Source organism: Xenopus laevis, chromosome 6L (assembly GCF_017654675.1).
Source record: "Xenopus laevis strain J_2021 chromosome 6L, Xenopus_laevis_v10.1, whole genome shotgun sequence".
NCBI classification, from domain to species: Eukaryota; Metazoa; Chordata; class Amphibia; order Anura; family Pipidae; genus Xenopus; species Xenopus laevis.
In genome coordinates this window covers 111,749,432-111,767,491 of record NC_054381.1, presented here as the reverse complement: position 1 = coordinate 111,767,491, position 18,060 = coordinate 111,749,432, and the positions used below count along the sequence as shown (strand labels likewise).

The 18,060-nt window shown below is 36.7% G+C and overlaps 1 protein-coding gene across 18 annotated transcripts in view; it reads left to right on the top strand.

Annotated features, from left to right (window-relative positions):
- The window catches only part of LOC108719201 (receptor-type tyrosine-protein phosphatase mu), a 470,437-nt gene that overhangs the window by 404,952 nt on the left and 47,425 nt on the right, over positions 1–18,060 (top strand). For all 18 annotated transcript variants that reach the window (XM_041566369.1, XM_041566373.1, XM_041566368.1 and 15 more), the window contains one exon: positions 5,088–5,124. In XM_041566369.1, coding sequence (XP_041422303.1) covers positions 5,088–5,124 — 37 coding nt within the window. The remainder of the gene's footprint in view (positions 1–5,087; positions 5,125–18,060) is intronic.

Below are 18,060 nucleotides of genomic sequence, written 5' to 3'. Positions count from 1 at the left end.
CTATGAAAAGCTAAATAACTCAAAAACCACAAATAATAAAAAATTATAGCCAATTGCAAATTGTCTCAGAATATCACTCTCTACATCATACCAAAAATTAATTCAAAGGTGAACAACCCCTTTAAATATCATCATGGTCATTTTTTTAGAACAGAATTCAGTTATGTAGACAAAAGTAGTAGAGCAATATCAAGGGGCAGATTTATCAAGGGTCGTCGTATTCCAAAGTAAAAAATACTTCGAAATTCGACCATTCAATTAAAATACTTCGAATTTGGATATCGAATTCAAACTTTTTTTTTCCATTGAATTTGGGTATTCTACGGTCAAAGTAAAATAGTTTGATCGAACGATTAAATCCTTCGAATTGAATGATTTGAACTATTTTATCATATGATCGAACGATTTTACTTTGACTTCCAAAAACTTAGAAAAATTATGTAGAAGGTCCCCATAGGCTAACATAGCACTTCGGCAGGTTTCATTTGGCAAAGTATTGAAGTCAAAGTTTTTTTAAAGAGACAGTACATAGATTGGTCGAATGGTCGAATATTCAAACGATTTTTACTTCAAACCGAATTCAAAGTAAATTCGAAGTCGTAGTATCCTATTCGATGGTCGAAGTATCTAAAAAATTACTTTGAATTTCGAATTTCTTTACTTCGAAAATTCCCTCAAATTTACTTTGACCCTTCATAAATCTGCCCCTAAGTTTGCATTATTGTTTTTCAGATGCACATTTAAATTGCGATGCAGAATCATAAAACATTTCACATTTGATGGAGCTCATACAAAATGATATAGCACACGAGCTATGCCTGGTGTATCCCATGACTTCTTTCTCAGCAAACAGGATCCTTTAAAAAAAAAAAACCAGCAGCAGCTTAATTGCAGTCTGTTAAAATGCACGTGCAGTCATTGAATGCTCACAAAGTATTCCAGGCACATCACTTGTGCACACAGCCCCTAAGCTAATTTGTACTTGTTTCAATTATGTTTAATTGTTGGATCGGTTTTTCATTTTCACACTTTTGGAGTAATTTTGGAAAGCCTCATGATAAGGAGAGCTGTAATTAATGCAATTCTTTTTTTCATTGCTGTAAACATCTTTATGATGGCTGTTTAAGTGCCTGCATGCATCTATTGTGGAGCCTCACATCGATCAGAATGTGCATAATGAGACGGGCCCCTGGCAGCCAGGAAAGTTAGGGCCTCCACCTAGAGCTGTCAGTTTGAGGTTGCACATCCCTGATGAATATATATTAAGGGCTCTTACTCACTGGCGTTCTGACCTGCGCTCCCCTGCGTTCCGTTTTTTGGCGTTTAGCCGCAGGGGAGCGCAGGAATAGACGCATGTCATTATTTCAAATGGGGCTGTACTCACTCAGGCGCGTGTAGGCGCCGAACGCAGGTTGAGACGCAACATGCTGCATTTTTCCTGCGTTCGGCGCCTACACGCACCTGAGTGAGTACAACCCCATTTGAAATAATGACATGCGTCTATTCCTGCGCAAGTCAGAACGCCAGTGAGTAAGAGCCCTTAATATCTATGTTAAATTGTTAAACAATATAATATATAGTTTGCAGCCCTGTATTATAGTCTGGTGCCTAGACACCAAAGCTCAGCATATCACCATGCAGTCCAATTGGAACATGTGCACATATTGGTATCCTACTGTGTATCTGACAGCACAGACATTCAGGTACAGGTATGAGACCTGTAATCCAGAATGCTCGGGAACTTGGACTTTCCGGATACTTTCAGTAATTTGGATTTTTTTTTTTTAAATCATAAATTTTTATTGAAGCTTTTTCAGTAAAAAAATAAAGGAGGGGGTACAGAAAAGAAAAAGGGAAGCAGTGGCGTAACTAGATATTACTGGGCCCCACAGCAGATTATTTCTCAGGTTCCCAGGTTGACCAGTTTTACCTATATTTATTTAAATTATATATCAATTAGGACCTCACAGGCCCCTATACCTCCTGGGCCCCCCTGCAGCCGCAGGGTCTGCTTCCTCTATAGTTACGCCCCTGAAGGGAAGGTTTAAGGCACATCATTATTATACAGCCAAACATCCATATATTTAACTGTAATTTTTACATCGCATTTTCTTATATGCACACATTACACCTTTATAAAGCAGAGCCTACAATTAGCTTATATTCATCTGTTCGTAATTTGGATCTTAATACATTAAGTCTACAAGAAAATCATTTAAAAATGAAATAAACCCAATAGGCTGGTTTCCCTCCAATAAGGATTAATTATATCTTAGTTTGGATCAAGTACAATGTACTGTTTTATAATTGCAGACAAAAAGAAAATCATTTTTAAAAATCTGGATTATTTGGATATAATGGAGTCTTTGGTAGACGGACATTCCATAATTCGGAGCTTTCTGGATAATGGGTTTCCAGATAATGGATCCCATACCTGTACCCTCCCAAGCTCTGTAGAATTAATCTGCAAGTTTCCAGCGGGGGAGGGATTTTTTTCAGCAAATTTAAAGCTCTTGCTCTAGACAAGGGCCTTGCGTGACTAAATGGTAAATGTGACCCTAATGGTTTGTAATAGTTTGTACTTTACCAAGTGGTTCCAGATAGTGATGGGCACATTTATTTGCCAGGTGTGAAACTTCCGTCTTTCATCGTCGGCGAATAAATTAGCGAAATTGGTGCAAAAACTCCCTGCAACTTTTTTTTGATGCCGGCGACAATTTCCAATGCCGCGACAATTCCGACATTTAAAGCACGCCCATTGATTTTAATGTGTGTTAAATTGTCGCCAGCGTCGGAATTGTGTCCAGCGTCATGAGGCCCGCATGAAAACTGTTTTGCGTATTTAACATCAATTTGCGAATTACATGGGCAATGCGTACATATTTCAGAGGAACGGGACAAAATCGTCCATCAATAGTCCCAGATTCAATTCTAGAAGACAACTCTTCCTCTTAATTCAATATTGCAGATATTCCTATAGACTTCCATGAAGCTTTCACCTGATAAACCATGAGATAATATTTTGTCATTGAACTGAATCTGGCCAAACAACAGGAATCATTTACAATCACTAGCATGAACTCATAATTCCATCAAATAGTGCCCTATTCCAATCTTTCCTGTACAGGTATGGGATCCGTTATCTGGAAACCCATTATCTAGAAAGCTTCAAATTACGGAAAGGGTGTTTCCAATAGAATAAAACAGAAGCTTGTACTTGATCCAAATTAAGATATAATTAATCCTTATTGGAAGCAAAACCAGCCTATTGGGTTTATTTAATGTTTACATGATTTTATAGTAGACTTAAGATATGGAGATCCAAATTACAAAAATATCCATTATCCGGAAAACCCCCAGGTATCGAGTATTCTGGATAACAGGTCTCATACCTGTACTTGCACCAAAATGTTGGTTACTTCCATTTCACTGCATACTGTACATGAGTCACGAGGTTAAAAGTACAGGTCACAGAAGCAAGTTGGGCATATACACTAGGTGCATTTTGCACCTATATACTCAACCACACATCTACCATGTGCATCACTGTGAGATCTTATTTAATTCACATCCATACTAAGGGCTCTTACTCACACAGACGCGTGTAGGCGCCGAACGCAGGTTGAGACGCAACATGCTGCATTTTTCCTGCGTTCGGCGCCTACACGCGCCTGTGTGAGTACAGCCCCATTGGAAAAAATGTAATGCGTCTATCCCTGCGCTCCCCTGCGGCTGAACGCAGAAAAACGGAACGCAGGGGAGCGCAGGTAAAAACGCTCATCTGTAAGAGCCCTTAAACATGGTCACAATGCTAATTTGCATCCTCGTTAGTATATTGCACATGAATTGCAACTGGAATTCTGGGACATAATGCTGCATCTTGGGTAAAAGCCATTGTAGATTGCATGCAAATTGTGTATCTTACACACTGCAGTTATTCTGAAAATAAGTCATAGTATGTAGATTTGGGCTACTGGATATAGTTTATCATATTTAGCTATTGTTTTTGGCTCTCAAATCAGATGCCTTTTTTCCTGTGTTCACGTGGGACTACTTACTTTATTTGTTCCAGAGTTATTAATATTTGTGTGCATTAGTTTGCATATTGATATACTGCATGTGGTTAATTAGCAGCAAAGCTTCGTACTACAAATGAGCGGGTATCTTTAGGACAGCAGGTGGTGAATCGCTTTTAAGAATACAAAAATTAGCAGTGTGTTGTGTCTCTAAAGGATGCTGAACACTTAACATTCCTCTCATGTCCCCATTGCTTGGCTGAGATCTCACAGAGCGAGAGGGAAGCATGAAACCGACAGAGAATGCACAGTCTCTCTCCCTCTAGTGTCTCCCGCTACGACAAGTTCTTCTGTGGCTGCCGACTTGTCAGCTCTTCCTGATCTTCCATGAGTCACACAGAGATTTAGCATCATCAATCTTCCTGCAAAAAGCTGACTTTTACATTCTATTCCTATTATTGGCTACAGCTCCTGTTTAATGATGCCTTGATAACCTGGGCTTTAGGCCAGGGATCTCCAACTACAGATAGAGAAAACTTTATTTCGACATCACACAGTTCACAGCACAACTGTGTTAAATGAAGTGACATGATGAGCTATTGTAAGGGAAATTCAGATTGCTCTTACTATAGTCATCCACTACCTGTTGCTCAACTACAAGAACCAATGACATCTGTAGGTAGATGGTTACATTTAAGCAATCCATCCAATCGACTGATCCTTGCTTATTAGCTGTATTAGTGTCTAATGCTCTGATTCCTCAAAGATTTCACTGCTGTTGTGTCTAGTTTAACAAATTGGGTTCAATTGTGTCATGTTCCGGTGTCTTTTTTTCTAGCTGATACCTTTTTCCCAATTTTCTCACTTCCTAAGCTTCTCTAAGCCTCTAAAGATGAGAAATCCATTCGCCTGCAGCTCTGTAATTCCACTTTAGATTGTCTCATGATGTCAGATAGCAATGTGTGCCACCGGAACGAGTTGAATGTGATACAAATAATTGTTGGGGGATACAAGGGTTATACTTACAGAATATATCTTGCTGATTCTGTTTCACTTTTTTTCTGGTTTTAGGGTTATCATAGGCCAAATTACTATATTGCTACCCAAGGTAAGTCAATTATTCTATCCTATCCTACCAGCATTGAAAGTGTTAATGATTCCGCTGAAATATTACCCTATCTGCACCCTGCAACAATGGATTCTACTCTCTTCTTCAGTTGCTATAAAACGGTGGAGGAATTGACCACTTTTGAGGTGCATAGGTACATGCATTTGAGCTCTCCCAATTCATACAGTTCATAAAGACACCCCTGATCTGCAGAGTGATGTCAGTTGTAATCAATGCCACCCCATATATATAAGTAGATGTTTTGAATCTAAATCATGCCCTGCCATTTATCAATTCATCTTTTCAAGAAGCTAAATCCTTAGTATTACAAAGATTCATCTTTTATAATAGTTTCAGTAACTCGTGAGCTCTTCTTAATTTGCACCCAACCCCCAACCTACCTTCAGATGTACAGTATGCTTATACACAAGTACTGTACATTCCTATATATAATTCCTATAACAGTTGATTCCAAATTAGCCTTCTGCATGGAAATAGCACCATGGTCTTTTTCGTTGTTAGTGATGATGCCCTGAGCGTCACTTCAACATAAGTGTGTTTGCTTTTTTTATACATTAGTGATTATTGTATAAAATGCATGTACAGATATGGGATCCAATATCTAGAAACCCATTATCCACAAATCTCCGAATTACGGAAAGGCCGCCTCCCATAGACCCATTTTCTGTGTAATAATAAAACAGTACCTTGTACTTGAGCTAAACTAATATATAATTAATCCTTATTGGACGCAAAACCAGCCTATTGGGTTTATTTAATGTTTAAATGATTTTCTAGTAGACTTACGGTATGAAGATCCAAACTACAGAAAGATCCGTTATCCAGAAAACCCCCAAGTCCCGAGCAACAGGTCCCATATCTGTATCAATATTTTCATTTTGAGATATGTCTAAATCAAACCAGTGTTGTTTAAAGGCTTTTAAAATGGATTGTCAATTATTTTGAATTGCAGTTGAAAGTGAACAACCATGTCAGTAATGGAGATACTTTGACAGACCTTCATGTCTTTGGTTGCTTAGCTATTGGGTAATGAGAGTTGCTGTCTAACGGCTACTGGGAGGTCACAAGTTAAAACATTCATGTTCTGCCGCATATTAACGCAGATTTTATGTACTTGCACTTTTGAATTTAAAACGCACACTTTATTAAGTAAAGTATATTTCAAAGTGATGTCTCCGCTGGCATGTTTATAATTTCATTTTGGCAGAAAGCGATACCCAGAGTGCAAGAGGATTATTTACTGTATGCAGGGATGTTGACAGAACGCAGTCATTGCTAAGAAGAGGCAGCAAGATTGAAAATGTATAAAATGTGATTATCCTATCACTGCAGGAGAGGATTATTCTTAGATTGCTCCATAATATGAAAGCATCAGTATGCCTGCAGGAAAGATAAACCATGAAAAACGTGATGTAGCCTTCTGACTTGTGTGAAAATAGAAATGCTTGCCAAATAACCACATGCACTGTCATTAATGGCTACCAAACAAGCCAGTCAATGGAAAGTCAGGCATGCATTTTTCCAGGGCAAATGTTCATCAAGAACCTAGACCAACCCAATTTGCACGGATTCCTTTGGCATTTGGGCCATATACTTTCCACTTGGAAGCAAAAATGAAATAATAAAATATCAAGGCTTATTTTATAGATCACTCCATCTAATATTTCTGCCTGTAGGTATAGCATTCTCTCTTTTTTTTTAGTGTTTTTCAACTCTACCTATTATTTTCAAACTAAGTATATATATATACAGTGTCTTATTTTATGTTAGAAATATAATCCTGTGAGCTGACTTTTTTTTTCAATAACCCAATTAGTTTACATGAGTCAGTATCATGTTAACTTGTAGGGGCGATTTGAAGTAAAAATCGTTCGACCATTTGATAATCGAAGTTCTGTCTCTTTAAAAAAAAAACTTTGACTTCATACTTCGCCAGATTAAAGCTACCGAAGTCCAATGTTAGCCTACAGGGACCTTCCCCAGCACTTTTCTACGTTTTTTTGGTTGAATAAAAATCCTTCGATTGATCGCTTAAAATCGTTCGAATCGATATTCAAATTCGAAGGATTTTACTTCGAGGGTCGAATTCGAGGGTTTCTAAACCCTCGAAATTCGACCCTTGATAAATCTGCCCTGTAGTGTCCTAGTCTAGTCAAAAGTTAATTGGCGAGGGTATCGACATTTAACAAAATTACTGTACTAACTTAGGGGTTTATTTAAAGGTCGAGTTTTAGAGGTTTGTGAGGATTTTTTATACCTTGAATGAACTTATAACTCGAATGTTTTCTGATTTAAGAAAAAACTCAAATGAGTGAATTTGGGGTGAAATCCCTGAAAACTCGAATCAATCGAGTTTTCGAAGAAAAAGACCTTGAATCGCTCTAAATTAATCAAGCTTTTGAGTGAAACCCACCGAGAAAACCCAACACAATAAAGGCTATTAAAGTCTTCAGATAAGGGACCTCTGCCATTGACTTCTATATGACCTCGGCAGGTGTTAGCTGATTCGAGCTACAGTATTTCCAATTTCGGTGTATAATAAATCTAAAAAAAATGGAGTTTTTGAAAAATAAAAATCCAAAGATATAATGTAGCCATAACAATACATTTGTAGCCTCACAGAACATTTTCTTTTTAGAGGGGACAGTGACCCCTCTTATGAGAGTGAGAAGAAGAAGGAAAATGATGCAAAAACTATTAAGAATAAAAAATGAAGACCAATTGAAAAGTTGCTTAGAGTTAGCCATCTGTGTTCTATAAGTTAACTGAAAGGTTAACCAGTCCTTTAAAAGCCAAGATAAATAGTACCTCTGTATTCATTATCTTAAAACATTTTTAGTTTATTAAAAAAACATGTGCTTAAATCTAAAAGCACCAAATTAAGAAAGAGCTTGGAACATTCGATGATGCTGCATATTGTATTGCCATATATCTTTTCTCTGTCTTATTTCAGTCACATATTTTAATGCGCCTGTCACTTTGTGTTGCTAATGAGCTGTATAGAACTGCAAGAGCATTGCTTATTTGCATAATTCATGAATAGGTATTTTTACCTTGTTTTGCCATTTTTTATTTTCTATATGTATTGTTGTGAAGCTCCTCTGTTCAAAAGGGGACTATTCTGAGATTTGGATAAAATTTAGATATAAAATGTAGACATTTTCATTATCAACTTCTTTTTTGCTGCATGATCCAGTTTCATTGTAACACATTTCCATGGCTATGTGGCTAACAATAGATTGCCAGATCAGGATTATAAATATTATATGACGTAGAGGGATAAGGAGCTGCTACTTGCCATTGGCTTTTGGATAAGCAGTCTAATATCCCCCACAGAAAACAATAAAACCAACTAGTAGCAAGTATAAAGCAGCTGTTCTCCAGTCTAGTTAACACTGCTGACATTGACTACCTGATTGTAGACCAATTCAGAGTCCATCAAATAAACTGAATGTGATATTGCATCATGAACATAGATCATGCAATGCATTTAGAAATAAGAAGTTATTAGATATAATACACAAGAGCCATGAATATCCTGTAAATTATATCCTTATAAAGGTGCTTCGGCCTTCGGCCTTGAGTTTTTAAGTGGTCATAGAACTCCTCAGTAACTTATAAAATCCTTATATTTTACTTAATTCACTATATAATGATGATATAATATTTGTTTTACATGATCAGAGCAGTATGGTGCAATTTGCACTACATACATGCAACTAATGTGGCTTGAATTAGACTTTATACATATTATTGAATTTTTTCTTTCCAGAATAACTCCCTTTAAAGGAGAACTAAACCCTAAAAATGAATGTGGCTTAAGATAGCATATTTTATATACTGAACCTATTGCACCAGCCTAAAGTTTCAGCTTGTCAATAGCAGCAATGATCCAGGACTTCAAACTTGTCACAGGGGGTCACCATCTTGGAAAGTGTCTGTGACACTCACATGCTCAGTGGGCTCTGAGCAGCTGTTGAGAAGCTAAGCTTAGGGGTCGTCACAAATGATCAAGCAGAAAATGAGGTTGGTCTGTAATATAAGCTGATGCTACAGGGCTGATTATTAAATTCTGATGCTAATTGCACTGGTTTCTGTGCTGCCATGTAGTCATTATCTGTATTAATTACTAATCGGCCTTATATTGTGACATTTCTATTCTATGTGTACTGTATATTGTGAGTCCCTAAGCTCAGTAAGTGACAGCAGCACAGAGCATGTCCAGGGTGAATCAAATTGAAAAAAAAGTGCTTTAAATAATCAGGAGCATTTATTTAGGCAGCACATCTGGAAATAATAATGATGCCCCTTTCATCAATGAATAAGTTGAACTTTTTACATCATACCTTGCGTGTATATTGATATCTGGTTGGTATAAATCACATTTGTTAAACCTTTTCACGCACTAGTGATTCCGGTACACTTTGTATGCAGAGTAATTTGCACCTTAGGATTCTGTTCTCAGTTCAACTTCCCTGTGCTCATGTGGCAACAAAATTCAATGTTCTGACGGCTTTATGTGTCTCCAGCAAAGCTTAATTTCCACCGAGAAAGAAAGAAAACATTTCATAATAATATATCTCTGTTTAACTTGATGTTACTACTTTGGAAATGCCACGCATCCATCTTTAAGCAATCTGCACGAGCCAAAAAAGATAATTATTCTTTGCATGAAAATCACATTTGAGCAGTCAGTTTTTTAAGCTCTGCAGAATTAGAATGATTGAGATTTAATTGTTCACATAGTCTTCTTCAGCTGCATGCGAGCTATCAAGTGTTAATTAGCAAATGTAATTGAAGGCAGCCAAGACGTGGCAAGTGTAATGATTTTGTAATAGACAACAAATATGGTTTGAGCACATTTGCTTGATTTTTGGAAAATTGCTGTATGGTTTTTACTGTATTTACTTGACATATACTGAACAGCATTATAAGTGAATTTTTAAGCTTTTATAAGACTCATCTAGAAAAGTGATACTCTACAACAGCACAGGCTATTGTACATGTAACCTTCAAAATTCCCAATCCTGATTTTAAATTGCAGCTGTATGCTGTAACCCCATATAACACATGTTTTTCTTGTATTTCTTGGAAATATTTCAAAATAGTTTTCCTGTTTTTATAAACATATGGAATGTTGTGCTCTTCATTACTTATATGTTGTATTTTAACACAGTTTATTAGCGGCAGATGGTATTTGCAGTCAAAGATATGGCACTGTACCATGGGTATAATAACATGGGCAGAAGACCAAGTGGCTACTGGGCAACACACAATGATATTTCTTTTCTAAAAGAGGTTAGCTTCCCAACATCTTGAGGCAACCTTAAACAAACAGTAACACCAAAAAATGAAAGTGTTTTATAGTAATGAAAATATCATGTACTGTTGCCTTGCCTTGGTAAAATGGATCTGTTTGCTTCAGAAACACTACTATAGTTCATATAAACAAGCTGCTGTGTAGCAATTGTGGAAATTGAAAAAAGGCTTTATGGCACAGGTTGAATAGTGGATAACAGATAACATTATGTTCTACAGAGCTTATCTGCTGTGTAACCTGAGCCATTTCTTATTTGAATGGCTGCCCCTATTGCTACACAGCATCTTTTTTATGTAAACAATAGTAGTGTTTCTGAAGCAATTTTACCAGTGCAGGACAGTGCTGCATTATATTGGTATTACTTTAAAACACTTTCATTTTTTGATGTCACTGTTCCTTTAACAGGTTTTTGGATTTTTTTGCTTATAAATAGCCTTTAGATGCTGTTGGTGGACACTGGTTAAGATGAAACAACTAGATAAGTTGCCAAGCCACATGCGCTAAAGATACTAAACTGATAATCCAACATCTGCTCAGGATCCAAGCAGACTGTATTTGATTCCTACGTTCCACAGCTATATCAAATTAATGTTACAAACGTATGATTCAAAGCCAAACCAATAGGTCAAGCTCTAGGGTAGAGTTGCAGTCTCAAGAGGCAAGTGAAGAGTAGTCACTTCTCTAAATAACGCTTACTCATTGGAATAAAAGCTTCATATAGATCTATTGATTGATATGTATACTGAATTTAACATGGGACCAATTATATTATCTCATGTTTTGAATCAAACTAGAATGGCATCTTTGTGATTGCTTCAAATGTATATACCAGTTTAAAATGACAGAGCAAGTAAAACGTTTCTAAATGATTTACTCCCCCCTTCCAGTGTTTATCATGTGACTGCAAATGCTTCCCATTGCCTTATTAGTCGTAATATTTGGGCAGGGGATCAAAGATTTAATTGAGGGATTGTTTAAAACTTATCATATAATTCAATCCATTATATTCTTTTATTTTAACTAACACCTACATGAGCAATGAGCGAAATTGACCCATTTTGTTTTGATGAAAAATTAGAAAAAATGCCAAAATTAATGCATTTTAGTCAATGGAAAAGATAAATTATGTTGCAGTTAAGGTGTTTTTGTTTAGCTCTGTAGTGGCATATACGTTGCTGGAACTTGTTAGAGAACAACAGGGTAGGGCAATATATATGAAGACACAAACACTTTGATGACCAAACACCATTTTAGAAAAGTTTAAATAATTTATACGGGCACTTTTGATGTGAGAATAGGAATCTTGCTTGCTTGATTAGACTATGGTGGTGTGCTCCAGTGCCAGGAGGATTTTTGTGGTGGCACCAGAAAATCTACATATGCAAAAAATATCTCACTTTCTAGTAACTTTCTAGCAGTCATCTCCAATATACTGTATGACCGATAGTGTGCTTTAGAAACTAAATAACAACACAATCTAATGCTATATAAAATAACTATAATTTGTCATCATACAGAGACACTTGTCAACCCGTAACCTCCATATACCTTAAGAAGGCTGGAAAAAATATGTAAACCAAAATGTCAAACTTGTTAAAATGTCCGATGTGTATTGTGTACTGTATGATTGTGTCATATATTTATAGTTTTAGCAATGCATTAAAGAAATTAATTTAGAAAGCAATATTTTAATGGCAAGGCAGACCAATAGGTCATTCTCAGAAGTTAAGTGGCAATCCCACAGGACATAAACATTAAAAATGACCAAACTCCCATGGCTGATTTTAGCTTCTGTAGCTTTTTATTTAAAAAACTCGAAAATCGTACCAATTTTTCTAGTTTTTCCCGAATCGCTAGATTTTTTCTAGATTTTTCCCCAAAACCTGACCATGATAGCAGACCATGATAATTTCTAATTGGGATAGGCCTCTCCCATTAACTTATACAGGACCGCAATAGGTTAAAGATGGGTAATTTTCGAATACTGACTTTTTGCAGCATTAGGGTATATAATACATCTCAAATAAATTGCGTTTTTCCCCCCTCAATTCAAGTTTTAGTGAAAAGAACTCGATTTTTTTTGAGATTTCACAATATGACCTTTAATAAATAACCCCCTAAGAGTGGCTTCTTTAAATAGCATGGTAAGTGCATGCTAATGCATAAAAAATCTGCCCCCATATTTAACAAGGAACCAGTTATTGCATCTTATCTTTTAAGTCACAGTGGAAACGCACACAATCAGTTTAACGTTTATTATATAATGAACACAACCCAAAGAAATCCTTGGAAATACTGGCAACGCTCAATCACAACATTCTGCGGGCCCATTCAAGGTACAGTGCAAAGTACAAAATTGCTTCCATTCAAAAAGTAATTTCATGCTACATTATACTTTCATAAGGTACAAAGCACAGGGTGCCCAGATACAAAGGAGTCTGCGTTGAGGAGATGTTACTTCCAGGAATCCCTTTGCAAGTTACACCTACAAATGCAACTGACGTTCACCTAAGGAATGACAAGCTTGCTCAGTTTCCAGCTCCACAAGCATCAACCTACATTGATGTAGGTTCAGCACAGAGCTAAATGGCATCCTGTTTTAGTTTAATAATTATGCCAATTCCATTTCTACATGGTGCAAGGAAGATATTGTGGATTTTGCCAGTTACTTGCAATTTATATGTTTAAGATTATTTAAATGGGCTTAGATACATTTAACACATTTAGAAGTTATTATAAGTTTTGAAATTTCCCCCCCCAACCCTGACAAAAAATGCCTAAAATGAATTGTAGGTTTTAGAGGTGATTATTATCTGTGGGAATATTAAGTGCATATGTTCTACAGATGAGTTCCTCAGTGATTTTCACCTCTACCAAAGGTTTATTTAGAAAACTGAATGGGCCAGGGATCATAACGACAAGTGCAGTGGGGAATTATTCATCCATATAAAGCTATGAATGACTTGTCTGTCTAAAATAAGCTATAAACTCTGATGAAATCACCCAAAAACTCTGAAATCTTCGGGGTATTGCACGAAACCCAGCGCACATCAAAAAATCATTGGGACTTCTCCCATTGATTTATATGCAACCTCAAACGGTCTGAGATGCCAGATTTTCAGATTCTGAGTCAGATTTTATATAAAAAAAAAATCCACAAATTTTTCATGATTTTTGCATTCATAGTTTAGTAAATAACCCCAGTAATGTGACATATCTGAACTGAGGGGGTTTTATCTGTTGTTCTGAAAAAAAAAAAACTTTTATGAAACTTCTGACATTCAGCAATACTGTTGAGTCATTTTTCAAAGGTGTCATTTGGCCTTTAGCCCCCACAACAGCAAGCAGGTCTCACCTGGGAATGGCTCTCTCTTTATCAACGTAATTGATACACAGCCATTGCAGAAATCCTTATAAATGATATGTTTGCAGATGAATAAGTCTTACCCTGTTGTTAATGATATGACATATTTTTAACTTTTTGGGCAAACATTTCTAAAGAAATTATTAGAAACCCTACCCTACAATGTGCTGATGATTCATTTCCCAAGGACAATTCAGAATTCTATTTATTCACTGACACATAATTAAATATAAACAATGTTGAGGTTTTATCTTGCCACTTGGGGTAATACTGCCAACTCACTATGCATAAACTAAACATGTGTTGGTACAACATGTGTTGAACCAAATATATAATAAATATGCATGTGGGTAAGGCAAGCTATCAAAACTAATGTTTCTAGAAGGCCATTGGAATGCTGAGCATAGGAGACCCCTTTTGGAAATGTAGTAGAATAGAATACAGGTATCAGACCTTTTGTGACATGGGGTTTTCCAGAAAAGTGATCCTTCTGTAATTTGTATTTCTATACCTTAAGTCTAGTTAAACCCGACAGAATTATTTTGCTGGGATCAAGTACAGGGTACTGTTTTATTATTAGAGAGAAAAATGAAATGATTTTTAAAAATGTGAATTATTTGCTTACATGGAAGCAAATGGGAGCTCACTGATTTTGAAGTGCAGCTTTTGGTGTCTTTTCCCAATGGGTGGAACCCTGCACCACTCCTCCTTTACAAACTCTACTCTTTACTAAGCTTGAGTGAATAGTTCGAATCAAAAAATATTCCAATTTCGAAGTAATTTTTTGGGTACTTTGACCATCGAATTGGTCAAATTCGATCGAATTCGATTGAATCAAATGATTCGAACCATTCGAAGTAAAAATTGTTCGACTATTCGACCATTCGATAATAGAAGTACTCTCCTTTTTAAAAAAACTTCAACTTCATACTTCGCCAAATTAAAGTAACCAAGTCCAATGTTAGCCTATGGTGACCTTCCACAGCACTTTTTTTTTGGTCAAATAAAAATCCTTCGATCGATCGCTTAAAATCGTTTGATCGAACCTTTTGCGCTAACATCCTTCGAATTTGATATTCGAATTCAAATGATTTTACTTCGAGGGTCGAATTCGAGGGTTTTTCAACCCTCGAAATTTGACCCTTGATAAATCTGCCCCTAGTTGTATAAAAAAGTCAGTCCCCATTCATGTATAAAGGAAAATATTCCAAAAGCAACATAGTAAGCAATGCGATCATACTTTATTTTCCATTTAAGGGGAAAATACAGTAACATAATGCTACTTAATAATGGGCTATACATTTCACCCAGCAGGAATATACAGTAGCTATTGCTTAGAGTAGCTAGTATCTTGGGGATGATTACTGGAGGGCAAACTCTTTTGTGTCCTGGGGACAATTGCTCAAGTTCTGGCACTGGAGTGAGCCGGTTCATTCTAAAATGGACTTTTAATAATGTCCAGTTTTCTAAAGGGAAATGCCTTTATGCGGTTGAATCAGTGCTTAGTCTCTGCAGCATGTTCATTGTTAAATGGCATTGTTGGAGGGATACTGAGGATGAACAGTGTTTAATAATAGCTATTTAATACCAAGGGATAGAGGCTCATTGTTGCTGGGGACTAGTGTGAGGACTGGATAGTTAGATATACAGATAAAAGCAAATAATAGCACTTCCATAAAGCATACACTGGCACAGAGCACAGCAGTCATTTTGTGGCTACAGATAGACACGGATTACTGGAGTCTACTAAGAGAAATTGTTGCTCAAAGATATCTGGTAGTTAAAAAGACATATTCAGCAAAATGCTGGGCACTCTAAAGGTCGTGACCAAACAGCTCTAGTTCTATCTGCAGATATTATTTCCCATTGTGTAAGAACATTAAAAAAATAAATAAAAGCATTTCCTCCGTTCCCATTTCTGAAACTGTGGCGCTGTATTGAATTAATAGTTGTAAACTGCTTGGGACTGTTTTTAGTGCTAGGGGAGTGCTCTGCTTCTACCAAGGGAAAGGGTGGGTCAGAGTTGGCAGAAAACAGTGATGAGTCAGTAGCTGAATGATGCGAGAGCATGTAATGCAAGTGGAATAGTTTATGGAAGTAAAAATCTAAAAAGGGCAGGTGAAGAAACATTAAATTCAGGTCATCTTCTCCGCAACAATGGTCACGTCTTATCAGCTGTGAAATAGCCGGCCACTTATCTACTTTACTTCACTTTTCATGCTGTCATGGCAAAATAAAGGTCCACGGATGGAGCACTGCTTATAAGCTCACTTTGCTATTTTTTATTTAGCTTGCACTTGTGATGTCCCTTGTGCTAGTTATGGGTTATTATTGTTTTACTTTTTAATCCTTGTCATACTATGGCTATGCTAAAAACAAGATACTACTATTAGGAATTACTGATTTAGCTTTTATTCGTTGTTACTCCATTTAATCATTAGAGACATCTAGCTCAGGGTTGCCAGTTGGGAATGCGCATTTCATGTATTGTCCAGGTGGTGCTTTTAAATAGATCTTGCCTTTATAGAGATACTTGTTAAACAAAAATAATCAAACTAATGCATTTACAAATATGTTTCATTTGAATGTTGCCCTGAGACAGAGGGGAATCAAACTGTAGTCCTGCACAAAGGAACCATAGCCTATAAAGCAGTGATCCCCAACCAGTAGCTCGTGAGCAACATGTTGCTCTCCAACCCCTTGGATGTTGCTCCCAGTGGCCTCAAAGCAGGTGATTATTTTTGAATTCCAGGCTTGAAGGCAAGTTTTGGGTGTAAAAAAACCAGGTGCACTGCCAAACAGAGTCTCAATGTAGGTTGATAATCTACATAGGGGCTACCAAATGGCCAATCACAGCACTTATTTGGCACCCCGAGAACATATTTCATGCTAGTGTTGCTCCCCAACTCCTTTTACTTCTGAATGTTGCTCACAGGTTCAAAAGGTTGGGGATCCCTGCTTTAAAGAATCCAGACCTTACTCACTTGGCTGTTAATAGTATAATGAAAATAATCAGATGCGTCATTCAAGATACAGGTATGTGACCTGTTATCCTGAATGCTCAGGACCTGGGGTTTTCCAGATAAATGGTCTTTATGTAATTTGGATCTCCATACCGTCAGTCTGATTAACATTAGTGATGAGTAAATTTTTTCGCCAGCCATGGATTCTCTGTGAAACTGCAAATATTGTTTGTGAACCTGTTGCAAAAATTTGCCACGAAAAAATTTGCAGCGACCAAAATGTCGCAGAGACCAAAAGGTTGCCATAAGAAAACACACCCTTTACCTTTAAAGTATTTAGACAAAAAAGTTGCAGAGACAAAAATAGTTGCGACAAGAAAAAATTCCCATTGACTTTAATGCATTTTGAGTGAGAAAAATTGTTGTGCACATAAAAAATTGTCATGCGTAAAATAAATTTTGACACCCATTGACTTCAATGCGCATTTTTTACCGTTTCGTTAATTTTTTTGCAGTTTTGCTAATTTTTTGACAAAGCGAACCAGGACAGATTCACTCATCACTACTTAACATGCATGAAGCCCAACAGAATTGTTTTGCAGTGTTGTTAATAAGGATTAATTATATCTTAGTTGGGAATCAAGTACAAGGTACTGTTTTATTATTAGTGAGAAAACGGAAATCCATTTTTAAAAATGTGAATTATTTTATTAAAATTGAGTCTATGGAAAATGGCCTTCCCATATTTCGGAGCTTGGATAACAGGTTTCCGTTCCAGCAGGAGGTGGAACTGGCAGATGGACCAGTAGAGTTTTCAAAAAAGCTGCCCCGAACACAACTTTTTTTTGGCACATTAATTTTTTATATTTAGAGCAGTATAATGAACTGACACATTCTTGAGTCTATGGAAAATGGCCTTCCCATATTTCGGAGCTTGGATAACAGGTTTCCGTTCCAGCAGGAGGTGGAACTGGCAGATGGACCAGTAGAGTTTTCAAAAAAGCTGCCCCGAACACAACTTTTTTTTTGGCACATTAATTTTTTATATTTAGAGCAGTATAATGAACTGACACATTCTTGTTTTTTTTACAAAATATATTCGCTTTAAGGACTTCAAGAGGTCGGCACTCCTCTGACACATTAGTTATTGTCCCAGAATATACCCCAATATGAAGAGTTTGCAAAAGTAAAGCATAATGAAAACCTTCAACCACAGTCCAGTGTTAAAGGGGACACAATCGGGGGAATGTAATTAAAGTCGCAAAGCA